The sequence below is a fragment of the Phaethon aethereus genome (assembly GCF_964289735.1).
Source record: "Phaethon aethereus genome assembly, chromosome: 4".
Classification (NCBI taxonomy): domain Eukaryota; kingdom Metazoa; phylum Chordata; class Aves; order Phaethontiformes; family Phaethontidae; genus Phaethon; species Phaethon aethereus.
The window spans coordinates 3,325,152-3,344,784 of record NC_138578.1 but is presented as its reverse complement, the minus strand read 5'-3'; the positions used below and the strand labels follow the sequence as shown (position 1 = coordinate 3,344,784).

General features: G+C 47.0%; 1 protein-coding gene across 1 annotated transcript in view; it reads right to left on the bottom strand.

Moving 5' to 3' along the window:
* The window catches only part of ALPK1 (alpha kinase 1), a gene marked incomplete at its 3' end in the record, with an annotated part of 30,212 nt that extends 15,040 nt beyond the window's left edge, over positions 1–15,172 (bottom strand). The window contains exons 1-3 of the mRNA XM_081999662.1: positions 14,850–15,172; positions 10,015–10,169; positions 89–287 (exon numbers count right to left, since the gene is read on the bottom strand). Coding sequence (XP_081855788.1) covers positions 89–287; positions 10,015–10,169; positions 14,850–14,970 — 475 coding nt within the window. The 5' untranslated portion in view covers positions 14,971–15,172. The remainder of the gene's footprint in view (positions 1–88; positions 288–10,014; positions 10,170–14,849) is intronic.
* Positions 15,173–19,633: the final 4,461 nt, after the last annotated feature.

The following is a 19,633-nucleotide window of genomic DNA, read 5'->3' as shown; positions in this document are numbered from 1 at the left end:
AGCACGTCATCGCCAGCAAGGGACAAAGTGTCTTCTTCAAAGTCAAGTAGTGCTTAATTGGGCTTGAGCTGAGAAAACAGAGCAGTACCTGTGTTGACGGAGAGGCGAGCCTGGCGGATTAGCACCTGAGGACTGATCGGCGTGGTGGGCTGCAGCCTGTGCAGACCCTTGGCGATCTGAAGAAGTTTGCTGGAGGCGTCAATCCAATACAGGAACCGGTCAACCAGGAACACAAGAGCAGTTGCCGTTACGCAGTCCTTGACCGTGATGGAGGCTTTCAAATAAACCTGAAAAGAACACCAGCGCCATGGGGCAGTCTTGAAGAAACTCACTTCACAAAGATTCCTTGAACTGCCTACAGAAAATATTCGTCTTTAGTAACTCTGCCCAACGGTGCTGCCCATGTACCGTTTTAGAACAGGCGGGATATCCTCAGTTATTTGCTGTAAGGTGGCTACACAGTTGCACAGCAAGTGAAGTACTGCACATTACAAGAAGCAAATATTCACTAGCAATGAAAAGGCTCAAAATTTCTGCTCACCTTATAATCTTAATGTTCCTAGGCATCTACATAATGGAGAAAGTCTTTGTGGCAGTGATCAGATAGGATTTATTATAACCTATAATTACAACTGTTGCTGATCATATTTTCGTTTTTAAGATAGGAATGTTCCAGCTGTTTATTTTGTTTGAGCTGTAGACACCATTCCTGATTTTTTGGGGGGTCTTTCTAACTGTTGTTTAGTATTTGGAACCACATCGTTTGGTGGTCTTTTTTTTTAATGAATTTAAATCATGCCCAACAGATTACTAGCAGTAATAACAATTAGTTTAAAAGGGGACCATGAGTCTGGAAAGACTGGAAATGGTCACTGTAGCCATTGTCCCAGATGGAGCTCAAGCCATCCACTCCTTTGTACACCACAAACAAGCAAATAGGCCAAGAGTCCAATGTTTTTCCCCTGCAGGTCATCTTTAATGACAACTAAGTCTGCATGAACTGTCTTGGATTCCCACAGTGGTTGAGCCATCACACCGACATGGGGAATCAGCTGCAGCTCCTGAGATAGCGTGCTGTTAAGAGGACAGGAGGCCACCCAAGAAAGCCGTGAGGAGGCACACAGCATCATCGCAGTTGCAGAAGTCCACACGGACTGCGGACATCTACCAAAAACTGCTCCCTTCCCATGGTGGGCACGGGTTGGCACTCCTGCCCGGTGGAGCGAGGAGGTGCTCCACACACTGCCATCCAGGCGGTTCCCTTTTTGCAGGTTTGTCACGCAGGATGGGGAGGATGGCATCCAGTCATTGTTTCACTGGAACATCTGCCATCAGCCGCAAGGAAAGACCCGTCTCTTCAGCTATGGAGCCTCATGGGTGCCCTGACCTGACTGGTCTTCATGGCCACCAGCATTCAGCAGCCTCACACTGGCTACAGAGAGCCTGGCTTTCTGCTGCCCGGCCTGGCTTGAGCACCTGGGAGCCGGCAATGATTGAATACTGCTTTGCAGTGTGGTCAACCACAGAGGAAAGAAAAATTGGAAAACACCTTAAACTGTACAAAGCCTCCTCAGAAGAAGGATGTGTTTCCCATCTCACTCATGTCAGCGAGTAACTCCACTCATGACAGAGTAAAAGCAACACAAGGGAAGGAAGATCAGGCCCCACAGCACCATCAGAGGATGAGAGACTGCCACGAAAACTTTCTCCAAATCCACACTAAAACATCAAGCTTGGCAGCTATCTCCCATTTTTGTCTTAGGATCAGTCTCTTTCCTTTGCCTTCCTCGTGTAAACACACAGGCAGAGCCAGAGAGACAGCAATGTCCACGAACTGCTTTAGACACTGCTCAGGCTTCTTGGACTCCTCCCCAGCTTCATTTCTGTTCTCTTTGCTTTTAGCTCAGAGCCCCACAATCTGACAACAAGACTCGTTCTTCATTTTGAGCAGCATAACCACCATCCGAGGTGCGCAGGAGATAGCCCAGGAGATGTCCAACCGTTTGGAGAAGAGCCTATAGTAGACAGCACGAAGGCTGACTTGCAGCAGTGATCTGTTGCAAGCATTTGCCAGCTTGTTTGCACTTCAGCAAGGCGGATTTGTACAAATTTCCTTTTTCCTCCTGAGCCCGAGTTGGATTTTCTAGGAGGATGGCACTTGAAAAGGATTCCTGGAGCAGGGCACGCACAACTCTGCTTGTGCCGGCCAACAATGGAGGAATCCCCCTCTCCAAGCACCTGTAAACTGACACTGCAAACCAGCCATTCGAAATGCTCATCAACAGGCCATATATTTAAGCACAGAGCATCGCCTAATCTATTTTTTTTTCCTCCCCTTCTTCCTTTAATAGATCAGAGCACAAAAGCCTGAGAGAGGGTGACCTACCAAACAAAAGAGCCTTTGAGTTCCTAGGAAAAGTAGACTTGGAGGAGGATGGAAGGAATCCAAGTGGCCCTATTATTTCCACTTGCACTAATTAGACATTTTTCTGTCAGCTATTGAGCACTGCTGAGAGGCCAAACTCACTGAATTCATTTCTAAAGTGTTTACAGAAGTTTGCATCTGTTTGTGTCTCTTCAGGAGGAAAATAAGCACTTCAATAGCATTGTGGAAAATCTAAACGAAGCATCCTATTCTGAAGGGCTTGGCAGTCTTGCAGCTGCATAATTTAACTCTCCGCTCAATGCCGAAACCTCTTGTGTCCCTCTCCAAACCCAAATGGACACAAAATGTAGAAAAGTCAAGCCAGGGAGAGAAACTCGGCTATTTTCTTTTTAGAAGGCAGGGCTGCATGCTGTGTGGCGCACAGAAACACGGTTCGATGTCAATCTTTGCAATTACGTCCCCGCCGTTCCGAGCAGTACACTGAGAAATTAATACCCGCTCCTTTCATTGCCTGCCAACTCGTGTGGCTGGAAAATTCCTCAGCACCTACAGCTAACGCACCGGCGTGCTGGGCACGCACCCAACCCATGCACAAAGACCCTCCCCACGCCACTCTGAAATGAAACGGGGGAGCGGCTCCCTGTCGCCCAGCCCAAACCCGGGGAAACCTTATTGACTTTCAAGATGTCACAGCCTACCCCAACACAACCAGAAACTTGGCACCGCTCGCCACAGCCGGACACTTTGTTCTGCATAGCGGGCTAGCACCCTAAACAGATTTATTCACTTTCTTTATCGATTTAAAGCCGATGTAGGTGCATCTACACAGAGGGAGGGAAGGAGGGAGGGAGGGAGGGAGGGAGAAAGAGCGAGGTACGTGCGCACTTTGTTTTCACATCTGTGTCCGTGATGTGAAATGCATATGTCTAATTGAGTTTATGACACAAAGGGAACCTCGCGGCTGGGAAGTGGAATCAGGTGGTGAGAGAATTAAATTTGCAGCAGATTTCTATACATGGACCATTGGGGAAAATGCAAAACAGCCTTTAGTGAAGGGGTTTTTTCCTTAATGGCAATGAGTGGGAGGGTGTGCTGTTTGCATGGTTTCCTGCATTAGTGGGTTAGCTCCTCCTCACGCCGGGGCTGAAGTTTGGGTCCCAGCTTTGGGTTCAAAGCCACGACGCCTCCTTTGCATTGACAATGGGGGCCGCTCCCAAGAGAGGGGAGAAGCTCAGAACCGGGGCCATCTGGCACTAGGACTGGCAAGAAAGCGTCAAAGGGAAATTATTGGTGCATAGTAAATGAGGATGAGGAGGAGGGGAAGAAAATAGGGGAAAATCTTTATGTGGCAGCTGATGTAAGAGGAATTACAAGCCCGAATAAATGAAATATTGATTTAATCCACTCTCTCTTTATAAAGCGAGGATCCCAAAGGCAACCCCCCAGACCAGCCTGCAGGCTGGGGAGGGTCCCCTTTGGAAAAATGCCCCTGCAAGCGGCGAGCTTAGAAAGCAGGGGCAGGAATAATTTTATTTTCAGAGTGTCCCCGCAGTCTTGCAGATGCTCTGGATTTCTGTGTTTCCTTGTATCCATTTGTTGTGTCAGACTGTTTCAGTCAAAACCAACCAAGAGCAGTCAACAAAGAATTTCTAATTTTGTGCATAAGGCAGGAGTTTCAGTGGCACATACTTCCAGGTGCTTCAGTTCTCTCCCAAGAGCTGTTCCTAGTTAGCACTTCACTGAACCCTAACAAATTGCCTGGTTTTCTTTCTCCCTACGTTCGTCCCCTGTCAGATTAACCACAGAGTCACAACACCAATGGATTTGGCTGAAGTCTTTCACCCTTTTAGCCCACGCGCTGTTAGCAAAGCCTGTCTTTCCAAGAGAGCAAAGCTGCTGTCACCGCACGGGACTTCTCTATCAATCTCTGCCTTTCAGCTGGCAATCAGAGCCCACTCGACAAATAACAAGGAATTAAGCCTCCTACCACCTCTGTGATGGGCAGAAGAAAGCATGTCCGCGAGGTACAGACGGATACGCTTGAAACACCCGACAGGCAAGTCACACAGTACATAGCTGCAGACTGAGGAGTAAGAAGCTCCTGGACACTTTCTGCTCAGAGCAGCGGAGAACCCCATTTAATGGCTTGAGCTTCTGAAGCTGTTCATTAGCGCAAGTTATTCATCCTGAAAGCAATGGAGAGTTGGGTGTCAGGAGGGAGGAAGGCAGCAGGCAGCTCAGGCTGATCAACAGCAGCATTTAGGGGTGAGGACAGAAGAAGAACCCTTTAAAGTCCCGAGGAAGCTCCTCGACAGGGAGCTCCTGGGCGCCTCATGTATCTGACAAGGCAGCAGAGGTTTGGGGGACCACCATCATCTGCAGGAGTACCTGTTCTTAATTATTACCAAGGACAGGTGCAACAATCTTTGTGTGGCCCTGATTTGTCCTGCTGTGCTCAAGCTCTAGACTATTTATAAACTATTGTGGCCATTCCCTGCGGTCCAGTGAAATACCATGTTGAAGGGGATACTTTAAGACCTAAACATAGCTAAGTGCCAGTGCCAGAATCCCCCGAGCGGGCGGCATCAAGACCATTATAATCAGCTAAAAATCCAAGAGCCTCTTTCCTAAATCTGTGTCCTCAAAACATCAATCTGTTTGAGTAGTTGTTTAATTTGGAAGGAAGGCACAACATAGTAATCTCAGTAATACAACATCTCAAGGCTTTTCCAGGAAGAAAACTTCTTCCAAGAAGCTGCATCTGAGAAGAGGAAATCCTACCCATGAGCACAGTGAACTGACAGCCCTACAGGTACCCAGGATCAGACTTCCCATTTGGTGCTCCACATAATTTCTGCTGTACTTTTCCCACGTAGGCAGCGGAAGGCTGAGCACTTTGCAGCGCTGCACGCTGGCAGCATCAGGGCAGTCACTCCGGACAGCTGAGGTTCTCCTGCCTGCACCTGATCTCTGATACTTCTCATTTTACAAAGCGCCAGGGATTGCACAGCCTCAGGGAAGCTGGGGTGCCACGGATTCCCTCTTGGGCTGAATTCATCCCACAGCTGCAGCTCTCCCTTACGTCACTCTCCGTTTCACGGGGATCACCCAAGAAGAGCTCTTATGAGGCAGGTAGCAAAAGGTCAGCCTGAACAACCAAGATCTCAGGGCTACAATTTAGGGCTTTAACTCTCCAGTTACCACACCAACAGTTAGAAGGAGGAGAAAACGAAATCTTCAGCCCTCTCTTTAGTTCTTTTTCAAAAGCTCCCAGCTCTTAAGTGCCACACACACACCCCTAAGGGTAGTTGTGGCACGTCCCTCAGAATGGCTTCCCTAATGGCAATCCACCAGCATGTAATTAGCCAAGGCCCAGGCAAGGGCTATGGGGCCTTATTTTCTACTTTTTTCAATATTCCCATTAACTCCCATGAGATTCCGTGCCAGCAGGAATAGTAATTCCACTCCCAGGATCCACGCTCCCGCATCCACAGCAAGGAGCACGGGGTCAGCCTGAGCTGCAGCAACTATTGATGTGTAAGATAAAAATTAAGTAAAGCCCCACGTCATTACAACATGCTTGCAAACGGACTCCAATATTGAAAAAAATAATTAAAATATTAACGTGGCACGAATTATCCCACAAGAGAACTACTTGCGTGCATGGAGTTGTCCTTCAATGAAACCCACAACTGGGTTTGTGGGATCAAAGCCTACGTGTACATGGGCATGTTGCCCTCTATTGGCTGGTCACCAAGCGGAAGGCTAAGTCCATCCCTTGGGATAGCAAAGATCTGCAGGAAAGGTAACCCCTGGCAGCCTCCCTTTTGGATCTGCAGCCCCTGTCCGAACCCCCCAGCACATGTGGTATTTAGAGAGAAGTAGTAATCCTTCCTTATTTACACTTGTCAGCAAGGATGCTGTTACAATTCTGATTTTGCTTTGATTTGTTAAAACAAAAAATCCCCGTGCTTCCCAGTTTTTGCTTTGGATACAGATGTTGGTTATCACCCTTCAAGCCTTAGTGCAGATTCGCACACCAAAGGGGCGTTCAGGCCGAGACGGGGGCTGCAGGATGGGCTTGGTTTGCTAGCTGACAGCAGCCGACAGGGAGGTGCTCTTAAAACCTGCTAGGAAAATGTGGAAAACAGTATGTTGAGCTTGTTGAACTGGGGTGGCCTTTATGTTGGTTAGTGAATCCCCAGCCCGGAAAAGAAAAAAAAAAAAAATACACAAACCAAAAAACTCCACCTTCTATAGGATGCAAAGACTCTGTAAAACCAGAAGCGCTGGTTTGCCTCAAGGATTACAGTAAATCTGTTGCCTTAAAATCCCTAGGGAGGTTCAGTAATTTCATACAGTGAAGAGAGAGGAGGAAAAAAAAAAACAGAAAAGTTGGTGTCCATTGCCAAAATCTGCTCTGAGCCCTGCTCCGGCAGCAGCACAGCTCCCGTTGAACCAAGGCTGGCCGCTAGCCCCTGTCCCCCCAGGTTGGTTTTGCCATGCCGCCCTACCGCTCCAGCCAGCCTGCAGAAGTCATGAGCATCCCACAGCACAGGCGAAGAGCACTTTAAAAGGCTGCAGGTGCAGGTGGCTTTGCCTTCTTGATGTGTCAAACTAGCATGCAGCCGCCAGCAACGAGTACCCCACTTTTTAAAGTGCAACATTGAGGCAAACCCTTGAAGCCAAAGCCTAATCCACTTACTCGCTGTGCTGGGCTCACGGAGCTTTTCAGCCTACTCGCAGAGTAAAACATCCTCACAGTGAGCCCTGGTAGCCAGCGCTGCCTCCTCATAACACCACCAGTGTGTTATGGTAATGAAGTGCCTTTCTTTCATGGATCTCAAAGCACTTTTTAAATGTAATGAATTACGGTTTATGAGCTTATTCTAAGCATGGCAAATTAAAATAAACAGAGATGAAAAATTTTAAAGCTTTTTCTGGACAATAAATCGACAAAGACTTTTTTTTTTTTTCCTCCAGGGAATTAAATTATCCTTCTGTCCCTCATGCCAAAGGAAAAAAAAAAGAAGAAAGTTGCTCAGACTTTTATCTTTCCTCATCACACTGTAATCACTTTTCTTCAGTCTCATTTCCCTCCCAGCTTTTTATTCAAAGAACTGAAGCAGCCTTTGCTCTGCCTTGAAATTTTATTTTAAAAAAAACAAAAACAGGGGGGGAAGGAATGGATGAAGGGGAAAAAAAATCCCCTTTTCTGACTAATACTAATAATACAGGTCAAAATGTCAGACTATCTACAATTAAATGGAAAACAAAAAAGGTTTTCCCTTTTTCCCATGGTACAATGGCACTGGAATATAAATTACCGATGAAGATGAAATAATACTTCAAAGCACATGGGCAAAGGCAGCACAACGTTTACAAAGTATTTTCAACCACAGGATGAAGCATTGAAGACAACGGTAACCAATGGACTTCAGGGGGTGTCGGTGAATACTCCAAAACTAGCATGCGGTAGGATTTTAGGTCCCTATAGTCTATGACCCCATGATATGCTTTGTTTAACAAGGGCAGCTGCAGTTATCAACAGATGTTTCCGCAATAAATAATTGGTATCATCTCAGAAAAGATCCATCTACCTGGGGAGAGGGCATAATGCTGCAAACACTGCTCCACTATTACAGCCACATTAATCTCCCATGTAGCCAGGTCTCTCGGGGAGTCTTCTGCAGGTGTTTATCCTGGGAGAGAGCAGACAAACGCTCCCGAGTTAGAGCGCTGCGTGGGGATTGTAAAAGAGGTCAACCTCTGCCATAAATTTCTGTCTAAGGCCACACACACCAAAGAGAAAAAGAAAATAAATACCCAAGAAGCAGCCGCTCCCTGCCCCTCCTCAAGCAAATTCAGGATCCCTGCAACATGGGATGCTGGCAAGGGGACTCCGGGGCCGACACCTCCCAGCCCCACGGTCAGCTCTTCTGAGCTTCTCACTGCTCACTGCTATTCAAAGTAATCGTCGTCCTCAACAAAACTTGCTGGCCTTACTTGGGCAGGGCTCTCTCTGAAGCAGGTGAAGTCTCCTGGCCACCTTGGAGTTAACAGCAGCTTTGCAGCTGGGACTTCAGCAGGGCCAGACCTCCCTGCCCCGAACCCCAGATTTTCAAGCCGGACTGCCCCTTCCCACAAGGAAGCGTTGGCTTCAGACATGTGCCACAGGAAGCAAAAACCAGAAACCAACCCCAAAACTTAAAAAACCTCATCTTTATGTCTCTCCTGCCAAAGGGATACTCGTTACCCTAGATACTACGTTTACCATTGAAAAGGGAGTGCTCTGTTTGCCACAACTCATGTCTGACATGCCTCCGAGAAAATCAGAAAAGCAGAAAGCCATCCACATTTCTTGCTGCTGCCTAATCTTTAAGCTCAAACTTATCACCTTACAGGATGGGATCCCCAAGCACCATTTGGATCCTGCAACTCCTTACACAGCCAAGTATCCTTTACTCACAGGAGAAGTCACATTAAATTCTTGCCTTTCCTGCCTAGGTTTTGGCCAGCTTTGGTCATCAAAGGGATCCTGTCAAGTAATTTTCTTGAAAAAAGAAAAGCAGGTGATGAACTGCACAAGCCCTACTAAAGTGAGTAACCCTCATTTGCTCCTAGCAACGCTGAATTAAACAAGGCACAGCATTCTTTTCAAATTCCTTTTTTTTTTAATTACGTAAACATTCAGCATTTTAGTTTTATTATAATGCCAGTTCTTCAGGGAAGAGGTAAACAGAACCTTAGTGGAAACAGAAACAGAACTGCCCTGTGAAACCAGAGGAACAGACAAAGCAATTGCCCAAACTCGCATGGGCCAAGTGTGAAAGTGAGCAGAAACAGCATAAATGCAGTCAAAGTCATCGCTGCACGTTTCAGTGAACGAGGTGGCTGTTCTGCAAGGTGCTCAGTACATGGACAATCCCTATATACCTCTGGGATCACTTCTAGACAAGGCAGAGCCAGTGCGCTGCACTCTGCAGTCTTTGTCATTACCATGTTTTCCTTGCCCTGCGGCAGGCAAACACCTGGACACACTCAAAACCTTATCACTTGAACCAGTTTTATCTTCCTTGCACTGGGAGAGCGCATAAAACTGCAGGTACCAGCAAGACCTCCAACCAACAGCCTTGCGTGGTGTTGCACACCCATCCGCCGCGAGCTACGTAGCCAAACAGACCAGAAGCCTATCCCCGAGGCAGAGCTCCCACTGATCGGTTGCAGTGGCAGCGAAGGGCAGGACTTTCCTTCCCTTGGAAAATGCAGTGGTGAGATGGAGATGAGCTGTCTCACAAGGAGGAGGAAACCGTGATTCACACATGTTGCTTCATAGCAATTTTAAGAAAAATATCAGAAACTATATGAAGCTTCTGGGGCCCTCTCTTGTCTGAGGACCGAGACAAATAAAAGTCACATCTCTACTTTGTCCCTTTGGCCTTCGTGAGCAGTCCCATCCCAACACAGGCTCACTCACCTCTGCTTGCTAAGCAGTTCCCCACTTGCTGCCGCCACCGTGCAGAAAAACAAGCCCCTGAACCCCCAGGTGATACCACCTACCAGGGCTCTGCGTACCCTCAAGCACCTCAGCGGGACGTTTTACACAACAGGTGTGTTGAACTACATACCAGCAAATCGGGGAGCCTCGCACTGATCGTATCTTGCAGGTTTGTTTTGTCTTCTGGGCCAAGGTCTTGTTTGTATTGCCACTTCTCTGGCACAAAGGGCCACTTCATTTCCTTTGCGTCCTCCAGAAGGGTACTCAAGTCTTCAGGAAGCAAAGCTGAAAAGGTCAAAGAGCAGGTAAATATACTGCAGCAGGTTCAGCTGCAACACTTATGACAGAGCACCTAACCTGCAAAAAGCATATCTCCCCTCCCTCTCGGACCTTCTCGCAGTTGCTACCAGCTCTTAGCTCTTGCCACCAGCCTCATCGGGAGGGAAGGCGAGCTCGCCTGTCATCCCGTTACCCTTGGCTGCTCTGCCCTCCAGGTAAATGGGAGCCATCAGCCATTAAAAAGGCTTTTAGCAGGAAGTCACGTCGGCTGGTGGCTGGCTGGGCTGAAGAGCTACTCCAAGAGAAATAGGAGGAAACCTGTTCCCTCATGTGAGGAGAGAACTCCTGGCAGAGCAAACGGGGCTGACAGCACAGAAGACCTTTGCTCAGGGCTTGCTGGCGACAGTGGCAGAGCCAGCTGGAAGAGCCACATCCAAACTGAGAGACAAATCCAGGCCATATAAAGCAATTAGACAAAAATCTAAAGGGATATAATGAATACCGAGCATACACTCTTGATAATAATTATTTGTCTGATAATTCTGAGTTACTCAACCTGCTCTCAAAGCAGTAGCCGTAGACCACAGGACACACTTTCCCGCAGCACAAGAGAGCTCACTGCTATAGCAAAACGGTTTAAGCCACGTGCCTGGGAACCACTATTAACATAGCGGTGCCCACGGATGCATGGCAGATACCACCTGAAGTCTTGCTATGAGATTACCTCTTTGAAGCTGATGCCCCTTCTTTGAAGCCAGCTTAGCCAAGTACTTCACACGAGCCGAGGAGCTGGCCTGAGCTTCTGCATTGCTCTTGCAGTTTGCAACAGAAGTTAAGAGGAGAAGGTGCCCTTGGTCCAGGCATGCTCCTACCCAGGCATGGCCAGCATGGAGCCACACAGAAATCCTCATCCTCAAGCCTTTCACTCAAGGGTTTCCAAACCCTGTCCAAAACACAGCTTCGCTCCCAGCTGGAAAGGCCAAGTACAAAGGAGTCAAAAGACAGATTTGTTGGGGTTTTGTTTTGGACGAGGCCAAAGTACTCCCAGGTCCCACGCCTGGCCCCTGATCCTCCAGTCACGTGCCAGAGCTCGCAAGGCAAGAGCGCAGCTTGGCCCACGCCCTGCTTCCTACCCCGTGTTGGCCCTTCGCCTCCCGTATAGCCATTGGCTTGGGTTGGATTTCCAACCTGACCCGACTAAGGATGCAACTGCTAGTAGGAGCACACAGCTAGAGATCTGGGCTTGGATTTGTCCCTTCCTTTCAGCTGCAGCCCACATTTTAATGTTCCTTGAAACAGGAGTGAAGCTGCAGCCTAAGAGTGCTGTGCTGTGCTAACCACTCGGCCAGGCAGACTCTCTGGCCAATAAAAGTGGATTAACAAGGATTATTGACCAGATGGGGTTAATGGTGATCATCAGCTGCAGATCTAGCCCCTTCTGGCCATTAATCCCTAGAAAAATCCCTGCTCAGAGACCATCATTGCTTTAACAAGGCAATGCAATAAATGTATTCCTACATATTTTTTAATCAATCCTTTAGGGATGACTGTAGAAAATGCACTACATCAAAAGTCTATTTCATGCTCATGTAACAGCGCATTCATCGGTAGGTTTTTCTGAGGAAAAAGTGGGAAGTCGGATATTTAGGGCCCTTTTTCCAAAAAGTCACCTTTAAAAAAGTACCACTTTTTCCAACCCACATTTTCTCACATGTTGCTGCAGCTCTGGACACGCTTCCCGTCACAGGTCCCAGCTTCACGCGCAGCCACATTTCCCTTCCCTTCCCTCCACACCATAGCAAGGTGGCCAAGTGGCAGAGTTGGAGGGGAGAGGAGGTCGTGCTCCCACCCTCACACCTCCCACTGCAAAATCAGTGCAGGAGCGGGGATACCCATCTCATCACAAGGAACGCAAAATGACGGACAGAGGGTTTTATCTTCCCAAAATCTTTTCCAAAGGAAGACGGGGGCAGCCTGAAGGCAGTCACAGCAAGCACATTTCCCCATATGATCCCATAGGACTGACATTTTGGGAAGGGATCTAGAGAAAGAGTAATAGGATGCTTACACAGACAGCCTTTCTGTCTCCTTGTCTACCTTCTTCTTCTGTCTTTCCCACACAAACTCACCCTTACTCAAATAACACTAAAAAGATAATAGTGTCAGCCAATATAAAATAATCAGTGGGATAACGTGGATGTTGGCATTCTCTCTGAAGCATAAAGGTATTACTGCTCTTCTCTTGTTCCTGTTTCCCACGTTATCCTTAACTAAACCTTAATTGCCCTTCTACTTGATGCACTAAAGAACAAAGAATACGGTCAAATTCTTTCATATAGAACTTTGGTTTTTTAAGAGGCCTCCTCCGCAGTCACTACTGCAAAGCTGGCTAGAAAAGGAAAACAGGGAAACATTTTCAGAAGGATTTGTCAATCTAGGAGCCTTCAGTCATCTTTGGGGTTGGACGTTCGTGTAAGCCTAGCAGGGTACCGCTTCGAGCCTTGCTGCCACGTCTAGTTGCCATCACATGGGAATAAACACAATTAGTGTGTTAATGACACTAAAATCATGTTGTATCGCAAGAACATCCACTAGAACCACATCAACCAGTTGGGGAGCCCGTGTGAACAGTCCTGCAGCTTTCAGCTAAAATTCAACTCTCAGTACAAGAGTTTACTGTACAGTTAGCTGTTCTCACCACAGGCAATATAAATTCATTAATTAACAAAGGTTGAACTGGCACAGAAATTGACTGGGATGATTTCTAACCTAAAAAGAAATAAACAAGCAATCCAGGCCCACCTAACACCCATTCTGCTCCCTCAACTAAAGCGAGGTAAGGATGCGGTCCCTCCTCTCCCTTCTCTCCCCACCATTGATATGTATTTGGCTTTCAAATTTTGGCTCCTGCGCCTCCTCTGAGAAAGCTGGGGCGAACAAAGGCAGCCCCAGGAGGAGAGGGGGCGAAAAAAACCCCTCCATCTCTGTGCTGGGAGGGTCCTCCCGAAGCCCAGAGCCCTGCCTTCCCCAGGCAGAGAGCCCCAGCAGTTATTAATGTCACTGTCACCGCCCCGCTGCTGGGTATTTTTCTTTCAGCTGATGGGAACACAGTCCTCGGAAAAGCCCGAGCCATTACTTCAGGCTCTGATCGCCGATTTCCTGAAGCAGTTTACCTGAAGGACCATGTCTAATCGAGTGATTATAAGGGCATTGATTTACCTTATCTGGAACTAAACTGATTATTTCTCATACTTCGTGGTATTTAATAGGAGAAAAGGAGGGAGGAGGATGAGGGGAAAAAAGCGCTACCTGATTAGGAGTTCAAGAGCCTATTCTAAGGAGCCATAATAAAGCTTAAAAGAATTTGTGATGAGGAAACAAAGTATCCTTTGTTGAAAACAAAAAAAGCAGAGAAAAATCTTCCAGTATCCATAACAGAAACCTATACGCCACCCTCCACCGCAAACAGACTTAGGTGCTTCAGAAAAAGGCAGCTGACCTCCCAGCAAGAACAAGGATGGTCAGAAAAACATATTCTCAACGGCTCCACGCTCCGAGTCAAACAAAGGATTTTAAAGATCAAATTAACGTTATGGTCGAGTCATTCATGCAGAGCAAAACTAAACATTATTAACACTAAGCTGGAAAATGGACAGTACTGCAGATGTGTCATGCAAAGGAGAACCTGCATGTAAATAGATTTTTTCTGGGTTTTTTGCTAATGCCTTAGTTTCTCCCCACAAAACTTTCACCTTCATCCTTTACTATATTCTTCTGTGCTTGCTGAAGTTATTTTCCTGTGTGGCAGAAAGGCCTACATAACCTTTCTACCCTCTACCAAAAAGGTGTAATTCAAATAAGTTCAGCAAATCAACCGTGGCTTTTATTTCATGAATAAAAAAGCTGTGGCTATGTGTTACATAGCCCTCTGAAAGTCTGAGCCTAGAGAAAACTGAACCGAGTGTATTACATCCTTTCATGATTGACATGAACTGGATTTCCACTGGAATTAAGAAATAATACATTTTTTTACAAACCAATTAAAAGACTATGACAATACCAAATTAAATGCTGGTTTGTAATGCCAGCATTAAAACAAATGAAGAACGCTTCTATTACAGCTCTTGCTGCATACTGCTTCCTTTCCCTGTTATTTATTCCAACCATTAGCTGGCATGGATTTTCCTTTCAAGAGGGATATTGCAAGTTTTTTTTCTTTGGACACCACTTATAGAGGTCACACACATTTTGCAAGATAAAGATTCAAGCAATGAGCTCTTTAATATATTAGGAGAAGCTGACAAACAGAAAAGGCCCTCCCCCAGTTCCTATGAAAGGAGAGGAAATATGTGCCCTTATTCAGAAGTTGCATCCTTTTTTTTCCTCTCTTTTTTTTTTTTTTTAATAACTGAAATTTATGTGCATCAGCAAACTTTCGGGCATTGTTCTTCCCAAACTAAACTGTTCCTTACAGCCTCATGTTTACTGAAGCCTAAAATTAGAACTGACAGCAATTCACTGCAACAAAGTGGGCTTCTTTCCCTGCCTGCCTGTAGCCCTCATCCCATTCATGGCCTTGAAATCCAGGCATCTCTTGACACTCATCTGCCAGGAGAAGAAAAATAGGGCAGGGTTGAGGAGCATCGGCTGCTGCCGTGGTCCTGCTGCCTCTCCTGGGGACCTCACCTTGGCACCGCCGGTATTCTCGCTCGTCTTCCTCGCTCATGTCAGCCTTCGCCGACAGGAGAGCGTCCAGAGCTCGCTTGCACTCCTGCAGCAGCGCGGCCACCGTGTTTTGATTATTCATGAAGGCTGGTCCCACTCGTCTGTGAATTGGGTGTCCCCGGGTGCACGGTGATCAATTACTTAAGAGAAGACACGGATTCTAAATGAAAAGGATCCCTTCAAGGCTGAGGTACCTGGCGAACAAAGGAGGGGGAAAATGATTAACTAAAGTATCATCAATTATCTGAAAGGCTCAAGCCGGGAGAAATAATAGGGGAAATACATGAAAATACATGACAGCCTCGGAGGACTTTATTAGAGGAGTGTGTGAAATTACTGCAGGGTCTTGGTGACAAACTGTGCGAGGCGAACATCTCCGAGGTGCCAGGGAGAGAGAACGGGCTTTTCAATGGAGCTGCGAAACCCCAAGCAGGGAAGTGACTAGCCAGGCTGTGCTGAAGCCCTTTGCACCCAGGAGGCTCAGGCTGTCGCATTCTGTTAGCCGGGATCGAACGGCAGAGCCGCACGTGCTCTCAACTCGCAGAGAACGGGGCCTGCGTTCACCAGACCACGAGAGCCGTCTCTTTTACCCTGCGGCACAGGAGCACATGGCGCTCTCACCTCCTCTCACGCTAGCACTGCTCCTGCCACGTAACACAGTGACAGTTTGAGACAGCTAAATTTCCAGACAGTTTTCTTCCTTTCTGTTGCGGCTCTGGGACCGCTAGATGCCGGAGCTGGTGGCAAGGTCGCCTGTGTTCTCAACGACACCAAGTGAGAGCAAGCTGCCAGACTGAAAAGCAGAGGGCAAAAGAGATGCACTCATGCGAAAGCAGAGAGGATCAGAGAGCCTGCCGTGGAAGGGCAGGTGGAGCAGGGCAAAAGATGGGATTCATCAGCAAAGAGCCTGGAGGCAGGAGCTAGTCGGTGAGGCTGTGACTGACTCTGCAGACAAATGTCAGAGAAAGAACACATGAAAAAAGTAACCGTGAAAGGGAGACTGAGGACATGAGCACAGGCACGTAAGAGCAACTGGAGAGCAGGGTGGATGAGCAAATGATCAGCTAGATGCAGAACCACGGATAAAAACTTAGGTGAGACTAACACTGTTAAATGCTCAACTTCTCCTAGCACCTGAGGCCTGGCTTTGTGATCGCAGCGGTGTTCTGCTGGTGTCAATTCTTTCTGTGCAATGCACACTGCGAAGCACCTCGGCAGGGCTTCCTTCTATTCCAGCTGCACTTTGGAGCACGGCACAAGAAGGTCCTGGCACGGCATTCAACCAGCTGCAAAAGCAGACTGTAGTCTTCACGTTCTGGAGGGTACAAACCACCCTCTAGTAAGAATTAGAATCACAGAATAGAATCATAGGACATCTCAAACATAGTGGGAAAAAGCGCTCTGAGGAACAGCACAGGTTTCATTGCTGTGGCTGCAACTTCCAGCCAACCAATTCTGTGCTCAGAAAGCTGTTAAAAAAATAACCCACCAGGAAAAACAATCAAATAAAAGATACAATACAGGTCAGAGTTCTCATAACGAGAGCAGGCTAAAGTCTGCACTCGGGTTCAGTTCCCATCCCTCCAACAAAACACCGAGGTGGGATTTCTGCTGGCTTCCCTCCCCTTCATAGCTTTGCCCAAGTTGATATTTCTACCTTCCTTTTCTCCAGTTGCTGTTGGATGATAAATGCCTTCCTGGGAGAGGATTTAGAGGTGTTTTCAGAAAAAAGGTGCACATGCAGTTATCAACACAGTTCAAGAATACAACTCCTAAGCATGGCAAAGTTAAAAGAAATCCAGGAATGCAGAATGTATAGCTGAAGGCCTCTCCTAGCACTTCTCTCCGTGTCCTGGTAGAGGACATGAAGAAACAAAGCAGAAGGAAAACCCACAAAGGGTTCTCCATCTTTTTAAGCTCCAAATAAGAGTGAGCAGGGCCACCCCACGCAGGGCACCGTCCTGCAGGGTTTGAGCCAGGTGAGCATAGCTGGGTGCTGGTTATTGGGGTGCTGGGATCACGCCCCACATGGCAAAGGGGCGGACCAGGCACAGGGCCCATCTAGGGGCTCCCGTCAGGAGCAAAAGGAGATGGGGCTAGAGACAGGGCTGGAGACACAGCTACAGCGTGGCCCAAAGTCCACCCAGGAGATGGGGCTGAACTACCCATCACTGACAAAGATCATTCTAAAAAAAAAAAAAGGCCACCACACTGATGGGATTTGCTCACAGCACAAGGGCCTAGGCCACATCCTAGCTCACAAAGGTCCCCTCTCCCTGAGCACCTCCAGGTTGGCAAGGACAGGCTTCCGAAGCAAGTGACAACACCCAGAAAGCAGACTCTCGGGAAAAGCAGAGCCCTCTCCTCCTACCCTGCCAGGTCCAGAAAAGCTGGTTATCCATCAGGGGAAAAGAAAAGGAGCGCCTCTGCTATAATCGCAGTAACACACCTACGCTAGCATTGCTTGCTCTGTTAACTGCACTGACATCTGCTAATTGATTTATCTGATTACCCAGGCCTGCGGGAACGAGCGTGCGGCCGTCCCATGAGTACCTCCCAGGTTGGGACGAAGCATCCCTGCCATCTGGCCCCGACTCCATTCCTTTGTGTAATTGATTTCTCAAAAATCTCGTTTTCTAGGGAGTCCTGCCTAGTAACCACCGAGCACATACACACGTATCCCTGATCCACCGCGAACATTAGTCCGACCGAGCCAAGGAGACTGCTTCAAGAGCATGCAGAAGCGTGCTGGAGAGAGCCTGCGTTCGACTCCCACCCGGCAGCCCTGGTAAATGTATCTTCATAAACTCAATTTTCTACAAAGATGCACTAAAGCAAACAACTGCTGGCATATTTGCCTTTCCAAAAAATAACACGGCATTAAGAGCATCCAAGGGAGCTTACAGACATGCTCCGACTTATCTAGCTATGTTGCAGCCCAGAGCCCCAAATCAGTCTTTTAAAGCCAGCTCGTGGAAAGGCTGGAGGACTGCAGCCTGGAAGATCACATTGGGTCTTCACTGTAAGCAGGAGGGCCCCGTGGCTTTGTGAGCCACACAGGCTGCGAGTCTCACAAAGAACTGATGGGGCTTAGCGGGGAAGCTTAAATTAGTGTAGAAGTACAGCACTTGGCTTCCTAGGATTGTAAAGATTTAACTCACCGGGAAACTGGCAGATCTGTAACAGTGATATATGAATGTCAGCATGGGAGAAATTTTTCTTCAAGTACATTTTTCCAAAGAACTGAATAAACAGCAAGGACACCTAGAGTAATAAATAATGATATACAACAGCAGCAACAACAAAGTGCTGTAACTATACAGAAAAGTGCAATAAACTGTACATTAGTACTCAGAAAGAAGATAGCCTTTTGAGACCCATCACTAGGGGCAATGACTCGCATCATAAAATCAGCTTAAAATGCACCAAAGAGCTTTAAACTATAGCAGCATCCTTTACACAGATGCCACTTTCCAAGTTGTGTTTTGTGACAGCTGTAGTATTGAATGACAGCTGGGACGGGAAAATAACCACGCAGGCAGCTTACGGACCTGGGGCAAACGCAGGACCCGAGACTAAAGCCGAACAGCAGAACCAGTACAAACTTCTAGAGGCCTTTAGAACCTTCTCGACGGTTACCAGTTAGCTTTTTTAAAGCTACCGTTAAATCCTAACAAACAGTGCTTTGAAGTTTTGAAGTGATAAAAAGCGCAGCTTGATACGCTGCAAAACTCTCTAGACAAAAATGCTTTCTGAGGACGCGCTAACAAATGCGGTAGCTACCACTTTCAGAACACATAATAACAACAATTTTGCATCAAATTGAGGACTTGAGCATTTTTTGGTGACAGGAAAGCTCCTTTACTCCAGCTTTGGGCACAGAGTGTTTTTAAGTCATTGATGTAATTGTTAGACACTTTGAAACAGAAAAGATGAAAAAAGATCTGTGCTATTTCTGGTTGGAGCCTGGACTAACATAACTTCTTGTATCAAATATGATGAAAAAAATTACAAAGGTCTCAGGGGATGAGAAAATATATTTCTGTGGTTGCCCTCTACTCGGAGCTGGGGTTCCGAACAAGTGGGTGGGAGGGAGGGAGGAATTGGGTGGGCTACAGTGAAATTATCTCTTTAATAAGAAATGGGCCATACTGTGACGTTTCAGAGCCCTTGGGCTAGAAGACCAAAAGATCTGTCAAGAGAAAGGAATTTTAAGTTCTACTGTGGCTAGAAGGAAGCCCAGGAGTCAATCTAGCTAGTTTTAAGACTGCAATTAGCTTTGGAGGCTTTAAGAAAAAGAAGACATAATTGCCACATTCAAACTTCAAATACAGAAAGCATAACAAGCATTGGTTTCTCAGACAACATCATTTGGGAAATTTTCCACAGCATTATGGTCCTGAAACACAAATTAGAGATCGCCAGACCTTTTCTCTCTGAAAATATATTATCCTAATTTTCATCTTATTGAGGCTACCCTCCAGTTGCAGGGAGACTAATGAAGAGGAAGCAAAGACCTGATGAGTTCCATGTGGAGACTACATTTATGGATTAATCCCAACAGGGAGCAAATAAACCTTATTCCCAGGGCTCTCGGTTGGGACTCAACACAATCAATCGAGGGATGGATAGTTATTTATGACTGAGACTGTTTTGACTTTCAAATAAACATTTTAATTATTTTAAGTGCTACACTGGAACTCAGAATCTGAGCCCTGTTTTCATTTTGATGCCTTGCCCTCCTC